Below are 25,814 nucleotides of genomic sequence, written 5' to 3' on the forward strand. Positions count from 1 at the left end.
CTTCCATCCACTGGTTCACTCCCCAAATGCCTGCAGTGGCCTGGGCTGAGCCAGGGAGCTTCATCAGGGTCTCCCACATGGGTGGCAGGGACCCAACTGCTTGAGTCATCACCAACTGCCTCCCAGCGTATGGACAAGCAGGAAGCTGGAACTGAGGGTGGAATGAGGACTCAAACCCTATGGATGCAGGCATTCCAACAGGCAGCTTAACTGCTAGGCCACATGCCCACTTGTGTTACTTTTCAGTGAATTAATAACTAAATATTTTAAACATGTCTCAATTTTAACATTGTGCATGTCTATATATATAAAACCCACATAAACAATTTTTCAGAGTCCAAAGGGATTCTGAGATGAAGCAATCTGAGACAGGTGTTGTGGTGCAGCAGGCGAAGCCGCCACTTGGGGCACAAGTGTCACATATCAGAGGGCCAGTTTGAGCCCTGGCTACTCTGCTTCTGATTCAGCTCCCTGCTAATGCACCTGGGAGGGCAGCAGAGGACGGCCCAAGTGCTTGGATTCCAGCACCCACGTGGGAGACCCCAGTGGAGTTCCTGACTGCTTGTTTCCACTGTTACAGGCATGTGTGGAGAAGACCAATGGATAGACGATTCTATCTATCTATCACTCTGCCTTTTAAATAAAAACTAATAAAAAAGTTTTTTAAGATTTATTTATTTATTTGAAAGTCAGAGTTACACAGAGAGGAGACGCAGAGAGAGAGAGTCTTCCATCCGCTGGTTCACTTCCCAATGGACTGCATGGCCGGAACTGAGTTGATGCAAAGCCAGGAGTTTCTCCCGGGTCTCCCACGCGGGTGCAGGGGCCCAAGGAGTTGGGCCATCTTCTACTGCTTTCCCAGGCCATAGCAGAGAGCTGGATCGGAAGAGGAGCAGCCAGGTCTCGAACCGGTGCCCAAATGGGATGCCGGTGCTTCAGGCCAGGGCATTAACCCAGTGTGCCACAGCGCCAGCCCCAATAAAATTTAAAAAACAAACAAGCACCTAAATGCACTGTCCTTGACAACAGGGTCTTCCTGGGCTCTGCTCCCCCAGATGACCGTTGGGCCTGGGAAAAGTAGAAGAGTCCAGGCTGGCTGGGCTGGGTGTAGGCTTCTCTTGACCAGATCTTAGTGACCGCAGTCCCTAAGGAGCAGCCAGGACACGAACCGGTGCCCATAAGGGATGCCGGCACTGCAGGTGGAGGCTTGGCCTACTGTGCCCCAGTGCCAGCCAACGTCCTGATTTTTTAAATGCCCAGGTGATTGTGATGTGATGTCAAGGTAGCAGGAGAAGGTGATGATTCTATTTAAGTAATCCTTGCAGCTAAAAACAAAAGCTCAGGAAAACTACATCAAGTCCTTGTAACCAAAGTCAAAATGTCATTTTCCATAAAAAGGTTAAAAATAACATAAACCTAGAAATATCATTGGCTGCTTAAACATTTCGCTGTTTCGTGTTTTGAAAACCAGTAATTGGACGCACATGGGCTAAACAGAGAGGATTCTCAGCCAGACTTCAGGTTCCCCTCGTGCCGCCGGTTAGAATCCTTCCGCTCTGTCTCGAGGCCGCTCTTGTCTCACACATCCTCAGGGGCTGTGTCTGAATTACCGGGGAAGGTGGATTTCCACTGATTTCCATCTGCCAGGCCCCCTGAAGGATTTGAGAGTACTGAGGGGAAGGGGTGTTCCTGTCCTTCGGGGCAGTCAGGACACAGTGGGGAGGACCAGCCTATTGCTGCCAACACTTCAGGTGAATACGCAGCGCTGCACCCCCACCCGCACTGAAGTCACACTCGTGCCCATCGTCTTGTGTCACCCGCAGGAGTTTCTGCACACTGGGCATTTCTCTTCGTAAACCATCACCATTTTAAACTCCCCGGTTAGTGGATAGTTACCGCTCACCGTGCCAGAACGTTCATCTCCACGGCAAACTCTGAGGCGATCACAAGTATTAGCAGTCTTAAGTTTGAGACCGAGAATCCTGCTGTCAGTTCCGAAACCCCACATCCAAGAGGGCAGTTTGAACGGGTGAGGAGCGAGCCCGTGTTTCAGGGGTGGTCTCTGGTCCTCAGCCCTCTGCAAGGTCAACACGAAGAGATACAGGCTTTGCCTTTTGCCACATGCACTGCACCTGCTCCCTGGACGGGCGCATGTGCTCGGTCCCCTCCCTTAGCCTGTGAGGACAGCGGGTCTACGGAGAAGCTAGGCAGGTGCGTCTTCTGAGCCCCAAGTGTCTTTGGTAGAACCCCCTCCTCCGGAGGCCTGGTGTTAGTCCCAAGAATGGACTTCTGCTTAGCCCCGAGGCAAAAGCGTGCTCTTCCTGCAGTTTGTAACTCGTGTTCCTGATCCTGGGGTGTGACAAGCTGCACTCAGGGAGGGGCCAGTCCCTCTTCTCCACATACAACCCCAGGAGGCACACGTGACCCTCCCTGCTGTGGAGCTTCTAGGCAGGGGTGCTTTGCAAGGTCCCTTTTGTTAGCCCTTGTCTCCCAGCTGTGTCTGTAGCTCTCCCCCTGCCGCCCCCCAACATGTGCACTGTGCCAGACTGAGCTCCTGGAGGGAGCACGTCGCCTAGCATGTGCTCTGTGTGTTGACTGGATTAGCTAAAACAGCAGGATGGAAACCCAGGTTCCAGGCAGTAATGGTCGTCCACATCTCTTACGGACACGAAATCTCAGGAACGTGCCGGGGCAGGGGTGTGTGTGTACGTGTGCACCTGTGTCTGTGTGTGGGAGGAGGTGGTTTCGTGGTTGGCTGCGTGACCGTTTCTCTCCTGATTCTTCTTCTCCAAAACCTCCCGCAGGCTCTGTCCATGCCACGTCAGTAGCAGCCTCCAGGGTGGAGCAGGCTCTGTCAGAAGTGGCCTCGTCTCTGCAGAGCAGCGCCCCCAAGCAGGGCCCACTACACCCCTGGATGACACTGGCACAGATCTGGCTCCATGCAGGTACTGCCCCACCCCACCCTGTCTGTGGGCCCTTCGACCCCCACTGCCGTGCCAGGGGCTGCAGGACCCTGCCAGCACTCACTCTCTAACCCAGGACCCCTGCTGCCTCGGCAGCCACACACCACGCTGGGAGGCTCTCCTTGCTGGAACCACGAATTGCTGCACAGCTGCCTGTCCCTCCCCTGCCTCAGCATCCTGACCAGAGCCCAGCACACAGTGGCATCTAGGGAGGATGTTCCAGTGGACTCTTAAGAACCCCAGGGGTCAGGGGGTGGGGCTGGTGAGAGGTACATTGTTGAGGGGCTAGAGGGCTACGCCCCAGACTGGCCACCACTAGCCAGCGGCGCAGACCGGAGTTGTGGAGTTCCCTGTCTACCTCTGAGTCTCCATTTCTTATCTGTACAGTGCGGTTGAGGATAGCCCCTGTCTCCAAGGGTTGACGGGTACTGGGCCTGGCACATCTTGCCATGAAGTCTTCAAGTCTCTAGGAACCACAGGGGCCCCACTCACTGCTCTGGTTGCACTCCTCGTCATCCACAGAGGGGGAGGCAGGTAGAAGCAGCTCAGGGCGGGGGATGGGCACACTTGCCCCTGCCCCGGTCACACATGGACATCCACTCGCTCATGCCCCAGAGCTTTGTGTAGCTGGGGATCCCAGCATGCAGCATTCTGGCAGTGCGCACCCCTCCGTACAGAGCCTCCCGGCAAAACAATGGCTGTTGATTCACGAACACACTTCCATCTCTACACAAAAGGTGGCTTTTCTTCCTCCCATTCTGTGCCTTGGTCTGCACAGCCCCGGCTGGGCCTCCTGGGCCTGGACCCTCAGGGTGTGGGGAAAGCCCAGGTTTGGCCGAGAGCAGCGCTCACCGTGCCCTGGTAGCCCATCTGTGTGCGCCGCGCTTGCCAAGGCTGACCACATGACGTCCAGCCTTGCCACACACCACGGAGGACCTTCACGTAGGAAAACACCATGGGATTTGCCGGGCTTGGGCATGGAACAGAGCCGCAGTCAGTCAGCCTTTCTTGTCATCCTTACCTGAGCCCTGACAGCTACCGTAAATTACAGAAAAGGAGAGCTGGGCCATGAGCGTGCACTTGTCCCTCCCCGCTGCAGCCTGCACTGGGCCTCTGGCCAAGAGAAGTCCCAGACAGGCTGCTCTGGGGCCAGGGGGCCACGGGAGTGCCCGTCCGCAGCTCAGGCTTCTGGCCCTGTCCTGCACAGTCACCACCTCGGACCGCAGCTCAGAGAGCAGAAAGGAAGGGAACCCAGCTTCGCCAGCGGCCCCCGTGAGCCTGGCTGGACCGGCAGGGCCGGTGTAGGGAGCACGGTTGTCTCTCAGATCCGGCTGCAAGAGGAGTTTTTGAAAAGGCTGAAGTCTAAAACCCCAGAGGGCTGGGATCCTCCTTCTAGCTCCCTGACCTGACATCAGAGCCTCTCAGAAGGCACAGTGGCCTGATGGCCCCCAGGCCCTGGAGAGCTCCCCACCGTGGCCCTCGGGGAAGAAACCTTGTAGCTGCTTTTGGAACATTGAAGAACTCTGTGGCTGAAACTGTTAGGAGCAATCCTTGGGTGTTTCATATAACCCCATAAGACCCATCTCTCATGGCCGTGGCCTCTGGGTCAGAAAAGTCTTCATTTGCCAGTTAAGGCAAACAGGCTGCAGTGCCTGTAGCCTTCTACAAGCTGCTGGCATTCAGGTGTGGGAAGCGGCTTTCCGTGTGGGCCCTGGGTAAGATGCACCTGGTGTGTGCAGCCGACGTGTGGCATGCATGAATGGAGTCGGCCAGAATCTTCTCCGAGCCCGCTCCCTGTTCTCTCCTGGAGCAATGACTCTGTCTGAGTCGAGGCCTTTTCTTTAGAGGGTAAATTCTGGAGAAAACAGCTTCCACGGACTCACAAGTTGTACCACATGTGGTTTGAGCTCATCTGCTCTGAGGGGCGAAACAGAGGTGACTGCACCTTTTGACGAGTCGTGGAAACCAGATAACTGGTGCCCCCGTGTCCACCATTGGCGCCAGCAGCGCGTCCAGATTTCCCGGACTTTGCAAAGCTGTAGGAGAAGTTAGTTGGATCGAGGCCTCACACCCCCAGGCCCTGGGTTCTGTGGCCCTGTGGATCCCCTTTCTCTTGGTGCTTTTTTCTGGGGCTCTGAGTGTTGAGGGAGCTCACGGTGGGGCCCCATAGTGGAGGGGGCCCCAGATTGGAGTCTTGCAGGAGAGCTGTCTCTAAGACAACCTCACATTTCCAGCCAGTTGTATCCAAGGGTCTCTGGGCCACTTGTGCAAGCACTTGAAAGACAAGGAGATCATGAGCAGGCTGCCTGAGGCTCCACTGCTCCGTGAGGGGCAGGCCAAGGGCCCAGCTGGGAGCACAGACCGTGGAAGGTCCTCCCTTCCTGTGTGGCAGCTGTGAGCACCTCCTCTCTGTCCTGACACCCCTGACCCCAGAGCTGCAGATTCTTTCATCAGGACCCACTCGGGGTGTCCATGTTTGTCCTTTGGTTTGTCTGGACCTATGTCACAAGTTGTTTTCCAGTGACACAGGCACACGACACACCAAGAGGTAGGACTGACATAAAGCAAAAAGGCTCCATCCGTCCCTGAGAGTCACCCTCCCAGGAGACGCCTCTGCCAACCGCGCTGTGCGCCTTCCAGATCCTACTTCCCTGTGCTTTGTCCCCACCAGCCATCCCTGGAGCCTCAGGGATGCGTGCACGTCCACACCTGGAAGGCTGTGGAGTGTAAGCGGGCCGTGTGTCGTATCGATCCCCTGCGGACGGGCCGTGTGTCGTATCCAGCCCCCCGCGGACCTGCGTCCAGCTCGTCTCTAGTGTTTCGCCACTACCGACCTGGCTTCGGGAAGTCCCCCTGGGTGTGTAAGGCAGACTCCACGGGTCAGAGGCTGTGCACTCTTTAGCTGTGGTGAACTCTGTCACGTTACCTTCCTCAGAATTGTGCCGGTTCACACTCCAGTCAACAAGGCGCGCCTGTCCGTATCTCACATCCTTGCCAGCACCAGGAATTCTCAGATCCTAGCGCTGTGCAGCCCCACACGTAGAAGACGGTGTTTCCATTGTCCATGCCTGGCTTTCGTCCAGTCATCTTCTTAGATACTGAGCTTCTCTTTTTCCATTCGTAAGCATTTATTAGTGTCTTGAGCCTATAAGCGCTGTAAATATTTCCCCCCAGTTTTGTGTTGTCTTTTTTATGCTCACTTTCCTGAAAGTTTGAACTATCTCCAGTGCCATTTGTATGTGCATTCTTTTTTTAAAATAAGATTTATTTGTTTATTTGAAAGGGAGAGCTAGAGAGAAAGAGAGAGCTAGAGAGAGAGAGAGAGGTCTTCCATCTGCTGGTTCACTCCCCAGATGGCCTGAACAGCTGGGGCTGGGCCAGGCTGAAGCCAGGAGCCCAGAACTCTATCTGGGTCTCCCACATGGGTGGCAGGGGTCCAAGTGCTAGGGTCTTCCAGGCACATTAGCAGGGGAGCTGGATCAGGATTGGAGCAGCCAGAATGTGAACCAGCACTGGTGTGGGATGCTTCACCCTCTGCACTCTCTCATAATGGAAGTCTGGGGAGGCTTTTCCCCCACTGTGCAGTAGGGACCCAGGCTGGCAGAAGTGGGTGCCTTTGCAGTCTCTCTGGGACAGAAGTGAGGGGAGCTCAGTTAGAACATCTGATGTCACAGCAAGGCAAAGGCTCTGAGACACCCACAGGTGCCCTGGGGAACGCAGGCCTTCCTGCTGGCCGTGCAAACCCACCGTCACAGCAGCTCAGAGCCGAGCCAGAGCCTTCCCTGTGCCCATCTTTCCACCTCCACATTGGGATGGCAGCTAAAAATGACTTTGCGGGAGGTGGCTAACTCCTGCCTGTCACTTGCTAATAGTTACAGCGTTGGCTTTGGCACCTCTCTCAGTTGAAATCAGCGGCTATTCTTAGATGTGCAAGATCAACTTTTCTGATTTCTGCTGGGGATTTAAAGCTATGATACTGTCACAGTCCCGGGGCCAGGCCTGCCCAGAGGTGGGGCCAGTCTGGATGAGCCCATTCTGCCACACCTGCCCATTCTCCTTCCCTGGGGAGTTCTGATTAATGGTTAGAACTTGCAGGTCGCTAACTGTGTGTGTCACATGTTATTCCAAGGACTTTATGTGTCTGACCATGTGTAGTCCTTATAACCTTATGAGGATTATTTATTAATTTTTTTTTTGAAAGACAGATCTTTTATCCATTGGTTCACTCCCCAGATGCCCACAACAGCCAGGACTAGACAGGAACTCAGTACAGGTCTCCCATGTGTGCGACAGGGACCCAAGTACTCGAGCCTCCACCTGCTGCCCCACCCCCACCGCACCCCACCCTGCCCAGAGTGTGCGTTACAAGAAGCTGGAATCAGCAGAACCGGGGCTCAAAGCCTGCCACTCCGCTGTGACACCCCAACATCTACCCAAGAGGTTCACATGCCCCTGTGCACCCCTTTTTGCAGATGAGAAGCTGAGACTCTTGTCTAGGGTAACATGACTAAGAGGCTGGGAAGCCAAGATTCAAACCCAGCTGGTGTGGCCCCAGCAGGCACTTAGAGGGGCTGCTCTCCACCCGTGCGCACCTCCCACACGCCGGCATCCAGCTGGGCAGACTCCCGCCGCCCTGGGGTTCACGGGAGCTGACTGGTCCCCTCCCAGAGCCACTGAGAAAGCCTCCCCCAAGCACATGAGGACAGAGGCCTGAACAGTGGTCAGCTCTTCACGGGAGGCACAGGGGAAGGGACACAGGGGAAGCGCAGGGACCCTGCGCTGGAAGCCAGAAGAGCGAGCGGCGAAGGGGGCCGAGGAGAGGCCAGGAAGGAGTGTGCCCCTGGGGGCCAGGGTGAGAGCTTCAACCTTGAGCCCCACAGCCTGGAAGAGCTCTGGGAGGGCTGCAGGCCGGCCGAGCAGGAGCGAGTCAGGCTGAGCGCTGTGGAGCGGTCTCTCCAGCTAAGGGGTGAGCCGAGTGAAGGAGCAGAGGAAAGCTAGGAACAGGTGCCAGAGGAGGGCGGCAGCGGTGCCTGCGTGGCGTTTCTGAGGTCGAACTGTCCGGAGTGGAGCCAGATGCCCGGAGGGGGACAGGGACAGAAAGAGGAATCCTGCACTGGGCCTGAGCTGGGGCTGAGAGGTGACACTGCTTGCGTGGGGCAACCTGGGAGAGCAACTGACTGCTCGGGTCAGGGAAGAGGAGAGTCCAGCGCCTCGGGTCCTCAGGCTGTGCTGGCGACGATGCCACCCAGGCGCCTGCGTCCTCAGGCCCCCACATCCCACCTGGGCGGGAAGCAGTGAGGTTAGAGGGACCTGTGGCCCTGAGCAGCCCCTTGCCTTCCATCAGAGGCTGTCAGCATTTCTGTCCCTGGGCCCTTTGCAGAGAGCGGCCTTCCGGAGCCCACCCTGTCGCCGGGCTCTGCTCTCGTGCCCAAGCGCGTTCTTACTGCTGGCTGGTCGGCTGTGTGCTTCCAGAGCCCACTTCCCTCTGCTACAAGTTCCCGTAGCCCCGAATAAGTTTACAGGGCCCTGCGTTTCACTGTGTAAACTGCCCTTGGAAGAAGGGCCGGGGATGGGGACCTGCCGCTTGCCGCTTGCCGCTGCGCCCCTCGGTGGAGCTGTGCACAGAAACCACGCCCCGACTCCGCCCCTCGCTTTGCATTTATGCATCTGCAGACTTTTCCTGAGCACTGCTCAGTGCTCGAGCCTCTGCCGAGGGCTGCACCTGACTGTGGCTGGAGCCGCCTCTAGGTCGGCAGGCAGCACAGTCCAGGCCATGTGTTTGGAGGCTTTGGGGAGGTCAGAACAATCCCCCTTCGCTCAGCTCTTGAGCTCAGAACCAGCTAAGACAAAGGAGGCAGCTGGAGAGCAAAGGCCTGCTGTGTCCCAGGGGAGACTGACATCACAGCTGGGTGGGAGACCCCATCCCCACCTGCTGGCCTGCCGCAGGAGGCAGCCGCCCCCACCCGGGACAAGGCACTCAATGACAGGAGGAACAGACCCGAGTCCTCCCCGAATCTCCAGTCCAGTGAAAGCAGGAAGGGGGCTGGGGAGGGCGCAGGCCTCTGCTAGAGACAAGGAGCAGGGACTGGCGCATCCTCTAGTGCAGTGATGTGATCATGTGATCGTGATGATGACAGACCATACCAGGTGCCGAATCGCAAAGCCCTCTTCTGGGGGGTCCTGGGCTTTGAGCCGGGGACTCCCGGCGAGGGAAGCTTCTGAGTAGTGCAGGCGCACAGGAAGTGCCACCTGGCCTCCTTGTGTTCTGGGGCCCAGCGGGGTGCCTGTGCACGGAAGGCTATGTGCAGGGGTGGTCTAGGGGCTTCCCTTCTCTTCCTCAACCCCATCCCAGACTCCTTGATTGGATCAGGAAGTCCCACCACCAAGGCCTCCTTCCTGGGGCCTGAGGCACTGTGTCCATGAAGCTGTGCCTTCCTCCAGAGAGGAGAGTCACTGTTCCTTGTCACTGTCTTAAAGGAGCTGTGATAAAATGTGGAGGCTGGGCCTGGCTCTGCCTACTGTCCTGAGACTCCCTGCACCTCGTGCACCTGTCTTCTCTTGCAGCCTCCAGGAGCAGCGTCCTTGTCCCGGCTTGATGCCACTCAGGGCTCACAGCCTCCGCCGGCTGGGTTAACCCTTAGCACTGCCCTTGGATCTGCCCCCATCTCACAGCTGAGTAGGCCTGGAGCAGCTGGCAGGCGAGCCCAGGGATGCTCTCGGGACGCTGTGGCTCGCAGACTGGAAGCCGTAGCTACGGGCAGGGGGAGGGAGACGAACCCAGAGGGGACCCATGCTGCCCGCTCTTGGGAATCATTTTGTAGATTTCCAGAAATACTTCTGGGAAAAAAAAAAAAGACTCCATTGGCAAAGATGGTGTGAAAATCACTGCAGGACATTGTGCCCTGTCTCCTGCCCTTGTTTTTTGTTTGTTTGGATTTTTTTTTTAAGATTTATTTGTTTATTTAAAAGTTAAAGAGTGACAGAGAAGAAAAGAGAGAGAGGGAAAGTTTCTATCTGCTGGTTTAATCCCCAAATGGCTGCAAACAGCCAAGGCTGAGCCAGGGGTTCTAGTGGGTCTCCCACAAGGGTGACAGGGGACTTAGACCAAGGACTTAGACCATCTTCCACTGCCTCCAAGGGTTCATATGAGGAAGTGGAATCAGAAGCAGAGCAGGCGCCTGTGCTGCGGCTTGGTAGGCTAAGCACTGGCATTCCGTACAGGCCATGGTTTGTATCCCGGCCGCTCCTCTCTGATCCGGCTCTCTGCTGTGGCCTGGGAAAGCAGCAGAAGATGGCCCCAGTCCTTGGGCCCCTGCACCCACATGGCAGACCTGGAAGAAGCTCCTGGCTCTGGATTGGCCCAGCTCTGGCTGTTGCAGCCATTAGGGGAGTGAACCAGCGGATGGAAGACCTCTCTCTCCCTCTTTCTCTCTCTCTGCCTGTAACTCTACCTCTCAAGTAAATAAATAAATCTTTAAAAAAAAAAAAAAATGGTGGAGCCCTCTGAAACGGGATGCCTGCCTCACAGGCAGCAGCTTAGTCCCCTGCACCACAACGCTGACCTGTGTCTCAGCTCTTGAGCTTGAAAGGAAGGGCGCGGGTCTGCGCATCTGCCTCGAGAGCCCAGGCCTAGACAGCCGCACAGGTTTCCTCCCTCAGCCTCCAGTGCCCTGGAAACAAGTCCGGAGGCTGGATCCTCTCCCCAGCCTTGCGGCCCTGACATGAGTCCATGGGCCACTTCCACTTCCTCACCCGGAGAAGGGCGCCTGAGGACACGGTGATAGATGAGCCACTCGGCATCGTGTTTGGTCTCCCGGAGGCCCCTCCTGGAGCAAGCCTTCTGTGTCCTGTGCCAGGCTGGTAATTAAGGCTCCTCCCCACCTCGACTCCCGTGACAAAAATTCTGGGAGCCTGCATCCCGGCTCCCCCAAAGCAGCCTTTCTGTCACAGCGACCTGGGGTGTGCCCAAAGGCAGCTGCAGGTCTGGAGAGCTCGTGAATGCACATAAGTCGCTCATCCCCAGTGTGGCAGCAGGTGCACAGGGACAGGGACGTTCTGTACAGCCCTCCCGAGTGGCCACCGCGCTCAGGTAACCCAAAACCGCAGCGGGTCCCTGTTGGGCTCTCTGGCCAGAGCTTCAGGAGAATTATGTTACTGAAGGCAACAGGCATTCCTGACTGTGTCATTATGAGGGTTGTTTATCTCCCAGGAGGGACAAGCCCTGGCCTGGCCCATAATGAGGGCCAGAGAAATGCCTTTTTATGTTCCTGTGGTTCCCTTGGGGGTCGCAGGTGCTCCGCAAGTACCTCTGGAGTGGAGTCTCGTGAGAAGCATCACCCCTGTAGGACCCAGGAAATTGTATGGGGGTGGCCCGAGTTTCTGTGTCTGCAAGGCGTGCTTGGGTCCCTTGATGTCCCCGGGCCGGTTTGTCATTTCCCTGTGCTCCCGTTAGGAGGGCCCTGGCGGGCAGGTGGACAGACAAGGTGCAGGCTGGGTCTGTGCCAGGCTCTGGCCTGGCCTGGGGAGCCAGTCTTTGCTAGAATAGGATCGTCAGGGAAGAGGAGGTGGCTGTGGAGGGGATCAGCCCAGGCGAGTGAGGTCAGGAGGTCAGCAGAAGAAACTCTGCCCACCACTGAGAGAGAGCACCTGCCCTCACGCAGCCCCCGGCTCAGTTCTGGAGAGGAGCATTGGCTGTCCAGGAGCAAGCCCAGGACCCCTCAGCCAGAGAGCTGCAGGGGCTGGGGAGGGGTCAGGTCAGAGAAGGCAGAAAAGGCCTTGATTAGGGCTGGGGTCAGGGAGGCAGGCAGGAGCCACAGAACGAACAAAATCCAGAGCCGGAACACCTGCCATATATGGGGACAGCACTCAGCGCCGACAGGCCCTGGAGGTGCGGGGAAGCAGCTGAAAGGTCACAGGTCAGGGAGGGCAAGGGAGCCTGTCGCCACGGGCGCCCAGTGCCAGGCAGAGGGATCTGGTGTACTTGGGCAGAGGAGATGCTGCGCTCCATAGAGGTCTCGGGCAGAGGCTCCAGGCCAGGCTGCCTGTGTGCTGCTCTGGCTCTGCCTCTAGGTTGTAATTTTGCTCTACCTTGGGATGGTGGGTGAGTCAGCCTCTCTGGGCCTCAGTTTCCTCATCTGTGCAATGGGGATAAAGCAGCAGTTCGATTGGATCACTGGGCAGACTAAACAGGAAATGAGAAGACTTCCTGGGTCCAGGTGTACTTTTTTTTAAAGGTTTATTTATTTATTTACTTACTTGAAAGGCAGAGTTACAGAGAGAAAGGGAGAGAGCTTCTGTCCACTGGTTCACTCCCCAGGTAGGGACAACAGCTGGGGCTGGGACCGAGCCAGGCCAAAGCCAGAGGCCAAGAGCTTCATCTAGGTCTCCCCTGTGGGTACAGTGGCCCAAGTACTTGGGCCATATTGTACAGCTTTCCCAGGCACATTAGCAGGGAGCTGGATCGGAAGTAGAGTAGCCTGGACTCGAACCCGCACCCACATGGGATGCCAGCACTGCAGGCAGCGGCCTTACTATGCCACAGCGCCGGCCCCTGTCAGGTGCCTGTTACTGAGTGTCAGCTGTTGTCATTGCTGCTGTTATTCACCCATTCAGCGACCACAGACTGCGTCCCAACTCCACGCCAGACTCTGTTCTCAGCACAGTAGTTTGGGGCATGGGGACACATAGGTGGGAGGATCAGGAAGGAAACAGAATGGCTCGTGCTGGGGGAGGGGAGGGGCAGTGGTGTCAGGAGATGGCCACACAAGGCCTCCTGGGAACAAAGACTGGAAGGCTTCCTGGAAGGAGTGTGAGCAGGCACCAGGCCGCTGCCCCAGGGCTGGCTGGCCAGAGGCTGAGAGTTCACAAAGTGGGCTCCAGGAGGCAACTGGTGAGGCCCAGGAGAGAGCTGGTGAGATGTCCCATTTCCGAATTGTCGTGTTCTGACATGCTGTTTCTGAGTGTTCTGGTGTGTGTTGTCATGCATACTCTCTGTATACGTATATACAGAACTCGGAGAGACCGGCACGGGGGTCTTTCAGTGCCAGAATGAGGCAGGGGTCCAGGCGACAGTGATGAGACAGGCTCAGTGACCCCAACAGGGCGGCCTGTGTGTAAGGGCAGAGCAATGGAGCTGACCGCTGTGGCTACAGAGGGGAGAGAGGACTCAGACGCGAAATGCTCCCAGCTGGGGCGCCGGGGGTGCGTGAGGGGTTCCTGGGGGAGGCCATGGCTGCAGGGCCACTGGGGTGCCCCGCGGAGAGCCTGAGCCTGGCAGGAAGGTCACGGCCCTGCTCGTTTGGAAAGTGGCGGCCTGGTGTTGCAGAGGGATCTGCTGATTGGGGCAGTCACTTGCCCGGCAGGGCCTGTGTCAGAGGGAGCAGCCGTTTCACTTCCTCCTGTAAATGCGTGAGCTGCAGCCTTGCCGTGCTGCCTGGCGTCAGGAGAGCAGGCCCGGGGGCAGAACTGTAGCCCTGCAGGGCCCTGCATCTCTGGTGGGCTTGTCCCTGTGCTCACCCGGCCCTTCCTCTGTGGTTGTTGGAGCCGAGGGCAGGGCTGGGCCAGCCTGTGTCCAGACACAGAGGTGCCCCGGGTGGGCCCTGGGGGTGGGAGTGCCTCTGTGCCCTCTGCTTGGGGATGAGCTGTGTCACAGCAGGTGGAACCCTCGACAGCAGCAGGCATGAGGGAAATATCAGCCTACGGCTGTTCCTGCAACGGGTTGCATCAGCCGGCTCTGGGCCCTGCCCGATACTCACAGGGGAAGGCAGATGTCCCCAGCCAGGCTCATGGCACCTCAGAAGGGCAGTGAACCAAGAGGCCTCTGCTCTCTGCTCTCCCCCAACAGCGGAAGTCTACATTGGCATCGGGAAGCCCGCGGAAGCCACCGCCTGCACCCAGGAAGCTGCCAACCTCTTCCCGATGTCCCACAACGTGCTGTACATGCGGGGCCAGGTCGCTGAGCTCCGTGGCCACCTGGAGGAAGCCCAGCGGTGGTATGAGGAAGCCTTGTCCATCAGCCCCACCCACGTGAAGAGCATGCAGCGACTGGTGAGTGAGAGGGCAGGGCAGGGACCTCACTCTTGTGTGAGGGCTCCCCCTGGAAGCAGCAGGAGGCTCGTGACCCTCACACCCTCTGCTTCCAAAGGCCGGTGCACCTGACTGGGCAAGCTGTCACAGGGCACGCAGCCAGCACGCCGTTCTGCTTGCCGTCTGTGCACGTAGCACCCCGGGAGTTGGCAGCAGCTGACCTAGCGTCCCACGGGAGAGCTTTGGGTCAGTGGGCTCTGGCCCAAGCCACCCTGTGGCCCAGGGTCTGATAAAGGCCCTCTGTGGCCTAGGGACTGTCACTGTCATCTTGGGCTCTGCACGGCTCACAGCAGCCACCTCAGGGGTGTGCACAGCCCCAGGGATGTCAGTACCAAGGTCAGAGCACTCTGTAAACTGGGGGCCTCGCTGAACTCAAGGGAGCCTGAGAAGAGCGAGGGCAGGCTGGCTGCGCTGCACCCCAAGGTGGGAAGCTTGTCCTGGGCCCCAGGTCAGTCATGCGGTTTCCGTACTGCGAGCCCTGTGGCCCCAGAAATGCACATGGCCCTCTTCTGGATGCCCGGACAGAACCTGGGGTTGCCCCGCCGCCCCATCACTGAGGACCACCTTTGAGCGGTCCTGGAGTGGCCACCCGGCTGTCTCAGTGAGCCGGGAGCTGCCTGGTCTCAGGAGAGCTGTGTCTGTCGCTGGAGCGCAGCGCTGCACAAGCCCAGGGCCCCCTCTCTTCTTCCCTCGGAGTCTGAGTTGGCGCCTGCCATGTTAGCCAGGTCCGAGGGCTGGAGAGAGCCGCCCTGCCCACTCTGGGCCTGCACGCTCAGCCTCGGGCTGAATTCTTATTCTTAGCGGTAGGACGTCTCTGATGTGGAAAGGAAAGCCTCATGATAGAATCGGGGGTGCCCTCTGCGTCGTCAGCCCGGGAGCCCTGCACCCGTGATCTCCAGTGTGGACAGAGCGCGAGCACCGCACAGGGGCCCAGGGGCGGCGTGCGGTCCCTGTGCGGTCGGCCACTTGCTCTTCAGCCTCAGGCGGGGCGAGTGTGTGTCCGTGGTTTCCTACTGAGCAGTGAAACACAGCAAGCCGGGCCAGAGGCTAAGCCGCAGCGACCGCTCCTGGAGGCAGGACAGGCGGCTCTAGGTTAGACCTGCGCTTCCCTGGCCTTGGGCCCCAGCCTCCAGGAGCCTGGGGTTCCTGTGAGCTGGGCCAGTTCTTCCCCTGCTGTGCTGTTGTAGGGAATGCTTTCCCTAGTGGGGAGCCGAGCAGAGTTCCTGGCACCCACTGGGTGCTTATCAAATACAACCCAAGGCAGTCCTTTTCAGTTGTGAAGATAAATTAGACCTTATAGTAACCACAGCTACTCCCCCCATTTCCTTTTATGAGCGTTCTTAGCTCCATACGGCTTTATAAATAATTTTATGTATTACCCAAACATTAGTGTGTTTGATTAAAAATATTACCTGGGCTTTTAATTTTTGTCTCCCTATTGTAAGAGGAATTTGTAAAGAGCTTTTCGGATCTCAGGGCTTTGTCTGGAGCTTGGGGGAGAGCTATAATCAACGGCAGGAGCCCAGCCTTTGTGTTAGATAGACGCAGCGGGTTTCCACCCCGGGGCCTATGAATCATTCAGAGAAGCGGTTCTTGTTCATCCGCAGGGGGAACACAGGAGACAAAACAGCGCAGAGGAAAATCGCACCGCGAGAGTTTTCTGTTTCACCTTGGAGCTTTTCAGGACACCTGAGCTCCCTGACAAATGCCAGGCACTTTCCTTTCTGAAAGGGGCAAGCAGGGAGGCTGGCGAGCGCCGGCCCAGGCTGATGGAAGGGCCATGCCTGCTGGCACTTGGGCAAGACATGGCCTGAGCCCCTCCAGGCCCAGACATGGAGGTCTTGGGAGGTGTTGCTGGTGGGAAAGCGGAGTGGTGGTAGACTCTGAGACCCTGCCCCTGCGCTCTGATATGGTGAAACCCCTTCCTGATCGGAGGCAGGCTGAGAGCAGCGTGCCTGCCCAGCTCAGATTCCTGCCATCAGACATTTGCCCAGTGACTGCGGCTGGGGTAATGTCCAAGGGGGGCCTGGAGCGGTGTTCCTTGGGAAGCTTATGAATGATGCACTGTGACCTGTGTCCTCCCCAGCCTGCCCCCTGGGACCCAGCCCATAGCTGGGGGAGCCCTGCTGCAGTGCAGGGGGCGGTCCCCATCCTGCTGGCTCCGGTCAGCCTGCCGGGCCCAGGAAGGGGCAGCCCCTGGTCTCCCCTGGTTCTTTGGCCCTGAGCTGACGTGACCCCTCCCTTGCCTATGTGTGTTTTTGTGACCCTGGGGGAAGAAGGGGGTGGGAGGAAGGGAGGCAGAGGAGACACTCTGAGCCAGAATCCCCCTCTGAGCCTCGGTCCTGTGGACAGGCGGGTATTAGCACCAAGATGGCCCAGAGACAAAGTAAACACGAGAGCTGAAGTCGCTTGCCGAGTGACACCGGGACTTGTCTCTATCCTCCCAGAAACCAGACTGCACGCAGGCCCCCAAGTGGAAAGGAAGGAAGGGTCGGGGGGCTAGGGGGGTAGGGGAGGGAGGAAGGCTCTCCACAGGGAGATGAGGTCAAGTCCAGGCCAGAGGCAGGGCACCAGGCCCCGAGGTGGCAGAGGGAGACAGGGGCAGCCGCGGGCATCAGGGAAGCGTACGTGAGTGAGCAAGGGGGTGGCCTGCCCAAGCCAGGCTGAGCGAGGGCCGGGCATCAAGACTAGAAAGATTCTGAAAATGTGGCACCAGACACCAACAAAGAACCAACCAAGGAGGCCTCACGGGAAGGAACCAAGTGTGAGGCAGATTTCGGGCCCTGGAAGAAAACCCCAGGAGGCAGGCACTTCTGCAGTGGTCTTAAACCTCAGAGAGGAAGGCGAGCCGCAGGGTCAGGGCAAAGCTGGGGCAGGGCGGGGGTGGCAGTGAAGAAGGGAGGGAAGGAGCGGTCCATCACAGCAGGGGGCTTCAGAGAATTTCGGAGGAAGGTCCACGCTGGGCTTGCTCCACGGAGAACACTTGTGAACTTCTCAGCTCATAAGTGGCGGTACATGCCCCAGTCACATGGTCACAAAGCCGTGGTGACGGAGGGTGGGGTCCAGGGGCATATGGTAGTCATGAAAACAAATCAAAGGTCAGCCCTTGGCAAGAGGAACATAAATTAAACCCCAGGGGAAACTGACACTTGTCTAATAGCTATAGCATAGTGTGTGTGTGTGAGTGTGTGAACAGTCCCACACAGTGAGAAGGGAGAAGAGAAATCGTATGTTTAGTGATAATGGTGAGTCAGGACAAGGCCAGGAGAGCCCCAGGGTGCCAAGTGTGGGCAGCTGTGAGGGGGGCAGTGAACTGATGAGGGGACAAGTTACAAAGTCACATTGTTGATCAGGGGAGGAGTCGATCCAGTTATCTGACTTTTCCAAGAAAATAAAAGCCTATTTTCATTTTATTTTTGCCTAAGTATATACATCTACATTTAACTACCTGCTCTGTTGAAAAGCCTTTAGCTCCCAGTGCCCAAAGTGAATTACTGAAATCCAAGCAATTTTTTTCCAAATCAGTTTCTGTATTCCGAAGTTGGGGGTTGGGGTGTGGCGGTCCAAGGCAGGCTGGGGGCCCCTTCCCAGGCCACGGGCAGGTGCAGAGGCCCCGTGTAGCCAAGGACAAAGTCGCCAGGGCGGGGACAGGCTGCAAACGGGGACACCTGGTTGCCCTCCGATAAAGTCAGTCTGAGCTCTGGAGGGCAATGCTGAGACTGGAAGGTAGGAAAGGAACCAGGGCTTTCAGGAGAAGGTGGCCGGGAGCCAGGAGGGCTGCAGGGCAGGCCGTGCGCTAGCAGGACGCTCGGATTTGCCCACCATGCATCTGACAGGCTGTGAAGAGTGCAGAACAGAAGCAGATGGCCAAGGTCAGCCAGGGTTTGGAGAGGGGACGGCACGGGAAGAGAGGATAGGAGCCCTCAGCGGCCTTGAGGAGGCCTGGGAGCTGGAAAAGCCCTGTGCAGAGAACCACGGCAGGGGGAGCAGGGGCGCCTGTGAGACAGGTGCCCCACCTCACAGCCGGAGTGGGGGGGATGCGTCCCCTGAGAGGGGGGACCCCACCCTGCCCCTGCCAAGCCTGGGGACTAAACCATGGGATTTCAGAACTGGTGTAGGTCCATGGATGAGAAAAGTCTGGATTCAAAGTGCAAAGAGGCCACCTCCCAGGCGCTGATGTTCCCAAGATGAGGCTGGGGCCCGTGAAGGGGGCAGCGGGAAGTCCGGGCTGCTGAGCTTCAAGCCGCCTCCAGAGGAAGCGGAGTTCCAGAGCTTTCGGGGAGCGTGGGGTGGGGCCCCGCCCTGCTCCCAGGAGTGTGGCTGGAGGAGTGGCCTCCATGTAGAGGGGTCCTGGGGATGGGATGCAGCCCGGGGAGGGTGTGTAAAGATGCATCCTTGAGCCGGGAAGCATGTTTTGCCGATAGAACACGCTTGTCAAGTCTCCACCAGGGGTGTCTAAGAACCGATGCAGCTTTCTGTGCGGGGCATGGGGGCCCTAAAAGAGCTTGCATGTGTTCTGTGGGTGGACGGGAAGCCAGCAGGCCTCTCACAAGCAGGAGGGCTTCAGGCTGGGGGTTCATGTGCAGGCTGCCTTCCAAGGCTTTCTCCAGGACCTGAGGTTTTTTGAAACGTCAGAAACCCTGAGCGACACCAAATACAAAACCTTGAGAAGTGGCACTGCCATTCCATCCCAGGGCACTGCAGCAGCAGAGGATGGCAGAGGTGGGCTGAGCTGTGAGAAGGCACTGGGGGAGGGGCTCCGGCAGGAGGGCACCAGGGCGTAGGGATCAGTGGGGTGCCTGTGACGGCTTAGTTGCTGCAACAGCTCTACAGGCTGACCCGACAAAGCAAGGCCTGCCGTGGGAGCAGCCTTTCCCCTGCCTCCCGGCTGGCGCGGCTGTTCGCCGTGTGAACACACACGCAGGGTGGCAGCCAGGGCTTTCCCAGGGTCAAAGAGGAGCGCTTCTGCTCGACTCCAGCAGCTTGCGTGGCTCAGTTGTGAGGCTCGCTGTCCCTCTGTTCAGTGAGACTTGGCGGGGAACTGCTGGGTCCTACACCTCATTGGTTTGCTGTGCGTTGTCCAACCTGTGCCCTGTTGGGGGTGAGAACAGCGTGAAAACGTGTTTCTCCAGAATCAGGCAGCCTGCATCTGTGCGTCTGTCGGGGGCCCAGGGCCCAGCACATGGGACAACTTCCTGGCCAGTGCCTCTCGAGCCGTCCCTGGGAGAAACAGGTCTTCTGTCCCTGCTGTTCCCCTGGGAAGACCCAGGCGCACTGAGGCAGGGTCGGAGCGCCCTTGCTCATCTCAGGAGTGGATCTCTTCCATCCAAAGTGTCAGTTTCCTCCGGGACGTGGAAAGAGCGACTGGCAGGAGACAGTGAAAGGCCATTGAGGGGGCTCGGTCCACTACCGATTGCGTTTTCTTTCAGAAATGAAAACTGCTCTTAAAATTTAGCTGTACAACTTTTTCCCCTGAAGAAAAGGCTTAGGAAGCATTTTGGCGTCCCCAGCCTGTGCACCTGTGGGCTGGCCGATCGTACAGAAGCCTCGGTTTCTGTGCCGTCGTTACTTGCTGTAATTGGGGTTCAAACTCGCAGTGGAGAGGAAAGAGCAGTGTTTCCTGGCGGGTGTGTCAGCCTTTGCTCCTGGTTCCATCTTCCCTCCCTCTCCCTAATGGCACACACTGGCGCCTTTGATGGTTTGATGTCTTTTCAACAATTATCAGCGCTTGGCACAAACACGGCTTTTTATCTGCAGTGACACCTGAAACCTCAGACAACCCTATCTGCACGCTCGTTCTTAAGCTGTGCGGCGAGAGGGGGAGTTTCTTGTTTGCCGATGGAGGAACCTGCCTTGGTGATCTGCCCCAGGTCAGAGCCTTAGTCAGCGGCTGAAACAGCACAGGGAGGGGGGTAGGCTGTGTCAGCGAAGCCACTTGAGAGTGCAGCGCTTTAGGGACAAGACAGCGTGGAGGTTAAGAGCGCCGGGGCCAGCCTGCATGGGTTCAAGTCCCAGCGCTGTCGCGTGCTTAACGGTGTGACCTGGAATGAGTTCTGGATCCTGCTGGACTTCCGTTTGCTCGGCAGTAAAACGAGGATGATGATGGCGTTCCTGACAGTGTTATTGTGTGCGTTAACCCATCAGCTCGAGTGTTGCTGTTGTGCACTACAGGTGGGGTCACACCGAGGGTAGACGCTCCTTTGTATCACCCGACACCTTTGGGACAGGAATGGCTGAGTTTCATTGGCTGGAGGAGGAAGACTCGCCCTTGACCGGATGTTGGCCCAAGGCTTCTCAGTATCCCTGGATGAATGTTCTAGGGCGCCTGGAGCCCAGGCTGCCAAGGCTGAAAGGAGTCCAGGGCAGGGTGGAGGCCCCGCTGGCATGGCGGGTCCTCAGGAGAGACTTCTGGCTGCTCTCAGCAGGGGCCGGGCCGGGCCTCCATGCTGCGCCATCCCCGCTGGGCCACCCCAAGGTTGGCACAGAAGACGTCCCCACTCAGGGGCCTGACCTGGAGGGCAGCCTGGCTCAGAACACACATCCTCTGAGGACCTCTGCCCCGACTTCCCTCTCCTGAAGCACTTTTCAGCCAGCGGGGCAGTCTGTCCACTGATCTGTCCACGCCTGGACAGCATGGTGGCCAGCGCAGACCAGGTGTGGGGGTGGCTGGAGAGCAGGAGCCAGAAGCTGGTGGGTATCATCAGAAAATACCATTTTTAAAAAATTTAGTTTATTTTTCTTTGCAAGACAGAGAGAGAGAGAGAAAGAGAGAGAGAGAGAGATCTTCCATCCTCTGGCTTACTCCCCAAATGGCTGCAATTGCCAGGACTGAGCCAGGCTGCAGGCCAGAGCCAGGAGCTTCATCTGGGTCTGCCATGTAGGTAGTAGGGGCCCAAGTACTTGGGCCACCATCTGTTGCTTTCCCAAGCACATTAGCAGGTAGCTGGATTGGAAATGGAGCAGCCAGCTCTTCAACCAGCACCCATATGGGGTGCTGGCTTCATAGGCCACACCTTAAATCCACTGCTCCACATTTACATGGCATTTTTTAAAATTTTATTTATTTATTTGTAAGTCAGAGTTACACAGAGAGGCAGAGAGAGAGAGAGAGGTCCTCCATCCACTGGTTCACTCCCCAAATGGCCACCAACAGCCAGAGCTGTGCCAGTCCGAAGCCAGGAGCCAGGAGCTTCTTCCGGGTCTCCCACATGGGTGCAGGGGCCCAAGGACTTGGGCCATCTTCTACTGCTTTCCCAGGCCATAGCAGAGAGCTGGATTGGAAGTGGAGCAGCTGGGACACGAACAGGCACCCACATGGGATGCCAGCACTGCAGACTTACCCGCTACACCACAGCGCCAGCCCCTACATGGCATTTTAAATAGCCTGGTTAACTCTCCTGGTGTGCAGAGAGTTCTGGGTATCTGTGCTTTGGACCTGGCACTGTCTTCTCTGGCCGTGAAGACAGGAAAGACCCTGAGGCTGAACTGGAGGGTGCAACCACGTGGTTCCACGTGAGACCACAGAACCCTCTAGTGCCATGGGCTGTCAGTGTGTTCACAGCTGGGTCTCAGGGGGACCTGCTGGGCTGTGGGGCAGGGCTTTTGCCAGGTGTGTGTGGCACAGCCAGATCTCCAGCTGGTGTGCAGCACCTGCTGCAGGGCCCGAGCCTGGGAGAAGACAGTGACTGCCCCCCCACATCCTATCCTGATGTCCCCAAGAACATGCCTCCTTGTGACATTTGGGAAGTGTAGTGGAGACTGCCGTGGGACGGTGTCCTGGGGGCCCTGCAGTGGTCTGCCCAGGCTCCTTGCTCTCTGGCCCCGTGGGTGGCCTTCAGCCAAGGGCAGCCTGCTACCTCGTGGGCCCCAGGCCCGGCCTGCAGCTCAGTTCAGATGGGGTCACCCTCTGCGCAACTGCTCAGAGCACGAATGCTCATGAGAGACTCGGGGCCGCCCAGCCCCCAGAATGCTCACCTAGAGGAAGGACACATTCCTGTGCCACTGTGCGTGCCCTCCCCACAGGAGCCCTCCCCTGGGGCCAGATGCCAGTCCCCGGGCCTGCCCCACAGGGAAGTTACCTGGGAGCTGAAGTGGCCTGTGGCCCCACTGGGTGGCTGGAGGCACTGAGTCGCACTTGGTGTGCAGCCTTCGGGGTCCAGGCCACACAGCTGCAGTTACACCCCCTCCTCTGCTGTAGCTGATGTCCGTGTTTCCACGGCACCAAGACCTTCGTTTCACATCCGGGTCAGAGGGTGGACCACGCTGGCCACTGGGTGGTCGCGGTAGCCATGACCAGACACAGGCAGCGGGGAAGGCTGCAGTCAGGAGTGCAAACCCAGCAAGGAGGACTGAGGCGGAGGCGCCGGCAGCCGCCAGGGTTGAACCAGGTCACTTCTTCTGACGTAGCATCTCGCATCCTTTTGAAACTGCCTGTTTGTAGCTTGGCGCTCTCTTCTGGTTGCTGGGCGCGTGTGTCCTCCTTGGAGCAGAAAGCACATCCCTGGGGGTGGAGGACTTGGCTCCGCAGCCACGTGCCCATTGCTTGGCTGTGGCTCCTGTGCGTGCCCCCTCCTGCACTGTGGGGCTACCCCCGGCAGCCACTTCTCCTTGGCTTGGGGATCCCTCTGCCACCACACTTGTCTCCATGCCAGACGGGGAGGCATCAGCCACCTGCCCTCGCCAGGACAGACACACAGACCCCTCCAGGCCCCGCAGCACAAGCCCCACGGCGCCTGTTGTCACCAGGCGTTCCTTTCCCTGCAGCCTAAAGACAGAATGACTTCTGTGTTTATTTCATTTTCTGTTTCAGAGTCTTGGATGACTAATTATGGGCTGTACAGTTCAGTCTCTCATTAGTAATTATTATCTAAAATCATTGAAGAATCTGACCTACTCTATCCAAGCCATTTATCCTTAGAAAATCTGCCCCACGGTTCCAGCCAGAGCTGACACTTGGGCTCTGCCATGGTCCATGCTCCCTGGATTGGATCTGGCTGCAAGGTTTCACTTTCCTGGGTTTTCTGTGTCTCAGACCCGGAAGGTTGCAGATTCCTCTTCCCCTGTGCCCCTCCTTGGCTTCCCCAGCAGCCTCTGACCTCAGCCAGCCTGGAAAGGTGGCACGTGGGGCCCACCTGGCCTACAGGTTCAGCCCATCTCACATCTAGATTGCTTTCGCATCATTGAGAGCTGGTCCCAGAAGACCTCTCCTTCTCTCTGTCTCTACCTCTCTCTGTAACTCTGCCTGTCAAATAAATAAAATAAATATGAAAAACAAAGATGCAGATGGAAACCCTCAGGCCTAATGCTCGCCAGGCGTTGTGGGTTTAGAATCCCATTGGAATTCCCTAACCAAGCACTCCTTTTTTTATTATTTTTTTACTTGAAAGGCAGAGTTACAGAAGCAGAGGCACAGAGAAGTCTTCCATCTGCTGGTTCACTCCCCAAATGGCCACAAAGGCTGGAGCTGGGCCAATCCAAAGCCAGGAGCAAGGAGCTTCTTCCAGGTCTCGCACACGGATGTAGGGGCCCAAGGACTTGGGCCATCCTTTATGGCTTTCCTAGGCAATAGCTGAGAGCTGGATCTGAAGTGGAGCAGCCAGAACTCGAACCAGCCCGCATGGGACGCTGGCACTGAAGGCAGCGGCTCTACCCACGACACCACAGTGCCACTCCCCAAGCACTCCTTTTACAGATGGGGAAACTGAGGCCAGACAGGGGAAGGAAAGACCCACCTGAACCCTGACTCTCAGTTTTTAAGGTTCCATGCCTGTGAAATGGGGCAGTAGCAGTAGCTTGATGAGGTGGATGTGAAAGAGCTCTCTGGACTGCTGCAGGGCAGACCCTGCCCCCCCCCCACCGGGACCAGCCCCCTGCTGTGATGGGCGACAGGACCTCTCAGGGGCCCCTCCCCAGGCAGCGCCTGCTGGGCCCCGCCCCATCCTCCTGGGGAAGTCTCTGTCCTGCCTCTCTGCCGACCTGGAAGTCTCCCTCCTGCCATGCTGATTCCTGAGCACAGACACTGTCCCCAGGTTCACCCGGGGCACCCTTCCTATTGCCCAGGGGTGGGGCCGGGGCTTCTGCAGGAGGGAGGAACAACAGATGTACCCAGATCACTGATGTCCAACCTCTGGGCCCCCGGCAGGTCCTAACAGAGCCAAGGCAGGAACGCCTTGGGAGCATTTCCAAACGTCACGGATCAGTCCTGCGCAAGGCTGGGCGTGAGCACCTGCGCTGTGGCAGTGCTGTTCCTGCTCCCCCCTCCAAGCGCGATCATTCAGTCCCTCACTGCTTAGGGAGCCCGTGTCCTGGTGAGCGTGGAAGGATTAACGCGACGATACAGGCAGCAGCGGGGGCCTCATTGTGTGCTGGGTGCCAGACTGGATGCTGGGGACACAGACATGACTCTGGCCTCCGCTCCGGCACTGCCTTGCTGTCCAGAGGGAGGGGCAGGAGCTCCCATAAGCTGGGGGCTCTGATAGGCAGCTGGTGCAGCGCACGCGTGACCGGAGCTTGCGGGCCGTGTTCTGGCAGCACAGTGCAGGTTCAGGCTCTCGTGCAAGTCTGGGGACAGATGAGTGTGAAGAAGTAATAAGCCAGCTGTCGGCGAGACCATGCACGGCTGGAGACGTGAGCCGGCGACGGGTGGCAGATGGTGGCATGGAAGTCCTGCTTGGTGTCTAGCTGTGGCTGGGTGAGAAAATGTCCTTAGCTGAAGTACTCTGGGGTGAAACCCCCCCGTGCCTATAATCTGCTGTAAGCACGCTGACCCTCACCCCCAACACTGACTACGCAGACAGGACAGAGGTTCACGGCTGCTATGCTGAGGGGATGAGTGTGTCCAGCTGTCCGCTGTATTAGCCTTGCTTCTTGGCTGCAGGCTTGAGGTTTTTCATGATCAAGTTTAAACAAGCAAGTTGATGCGGTCAGGCTTGCGTTTGGGAGAGCTCACTCTGGAAGCTCTGGGGGGCACACTAAGGGGCATGTGAGACCTACCGAGGGCTCTGCTGTAGGACATGTGTGGGCCACCCACGCCTGGCAAGGGGAGTGAAGGGCTGGAGCTGACCCAGGCCTCAGCTTTAGTGCCTGGGCAGACAGGATGCTTCAGCAGGAGGGGCACAGGAGGAGGGTCGGGTCTGGGACGGCTAGCGGGAGGCCTGGGTGGTCGTGCTGAGAGGGGTGACCTGGGCCTGCCTGGAAGAGATGGCCCACGGCATGTGGCCACGTGGGCTGGGGGGCGGGGGAGCAGCATCCAGCGGTGGCAGCCGAGGGGAGACGAGAGTGCCTGGGATATAAATCCCAGAGAAGAAAAAAAGAAAGGAGGCCGAGGCCAGAAGCCCAGGGAGAGCAGCCGAAGTTCAGGTTCTGATCTCGGGAGCAGGTTTCTACATCCAGCTGCGGCTGGGCTGGGGCCTGGCTCTGCCGCACGTGTAACAGCCCACTCTGCTCCCGGCCTGCGGCTGCAGCAGGCCCTGTTCCCAGCAGCGACTTCCATGGTGTCCACAAAGCCACCTGCAGAAGAGTGCTGGAGTCGGGGAGGGGCTGTGGGGTATGTGCTGCGCTTTGCTGAGCCTGGCTCTTCCCTGTAAGTGGGGATGTCGGTGTCCACCCCCTCCCCAGCCCCGCCCATCGGGGGTGGGGCCTGGGCGAGATCACAGGTTTGGGTGTAGGTGTGAGCATGTGTATGAACCCCAGGGACTTCACAGGTGTATAGGGCGCATGTCGTGCCCTGGCTCCTGGAGGAAGGATTCTCTCGCCAGCTGTAACAGC

General features: G+C 58.0%; 1 protein-coding gene across 3 annotated transcripts in view; it reads left to right on the plus strand.

The window, feature by feature from the left end:
* The window catches only part of TTC7B (tetratricopeptide repeat domain 7B), a 230,798-nt gene that overhangs the window by 188,280 nt on the left and 16,704 nt on the right, over positions 1–25,814 (plus strand). For all 3 annotated transcript variants that reach the window (XM_062181833.1, XM_062181834.1, XM_062181835.1), the window contains 2 exons: positions 2,805–2,945; positions 13,807–14,009. In XM_062181833.1, the coding sequence (XP_062037817.1) occupies positions 2,805–2,945; positions 13,807–14,009 (344 nt within the window). The remainder of the gene's footprint in view (positions 1–2,804; positions 2,946–13,806; positions 14,010–25,814) is intronic.

The sequence above is a fragment of the Lepus europaeus genome, chromosome 22 (genome assembly GCF_033115175.1).
Source record: "Lepus europaeus isolate LE1 chromosome 22, mLepTim1.pri, whole genome shotgun sequence".
NCBI lineage: Eukaryota > Metazoa > Chordata > Mammalia > Lagomorpha > Leporidae > Lepus > Lepus europaeus.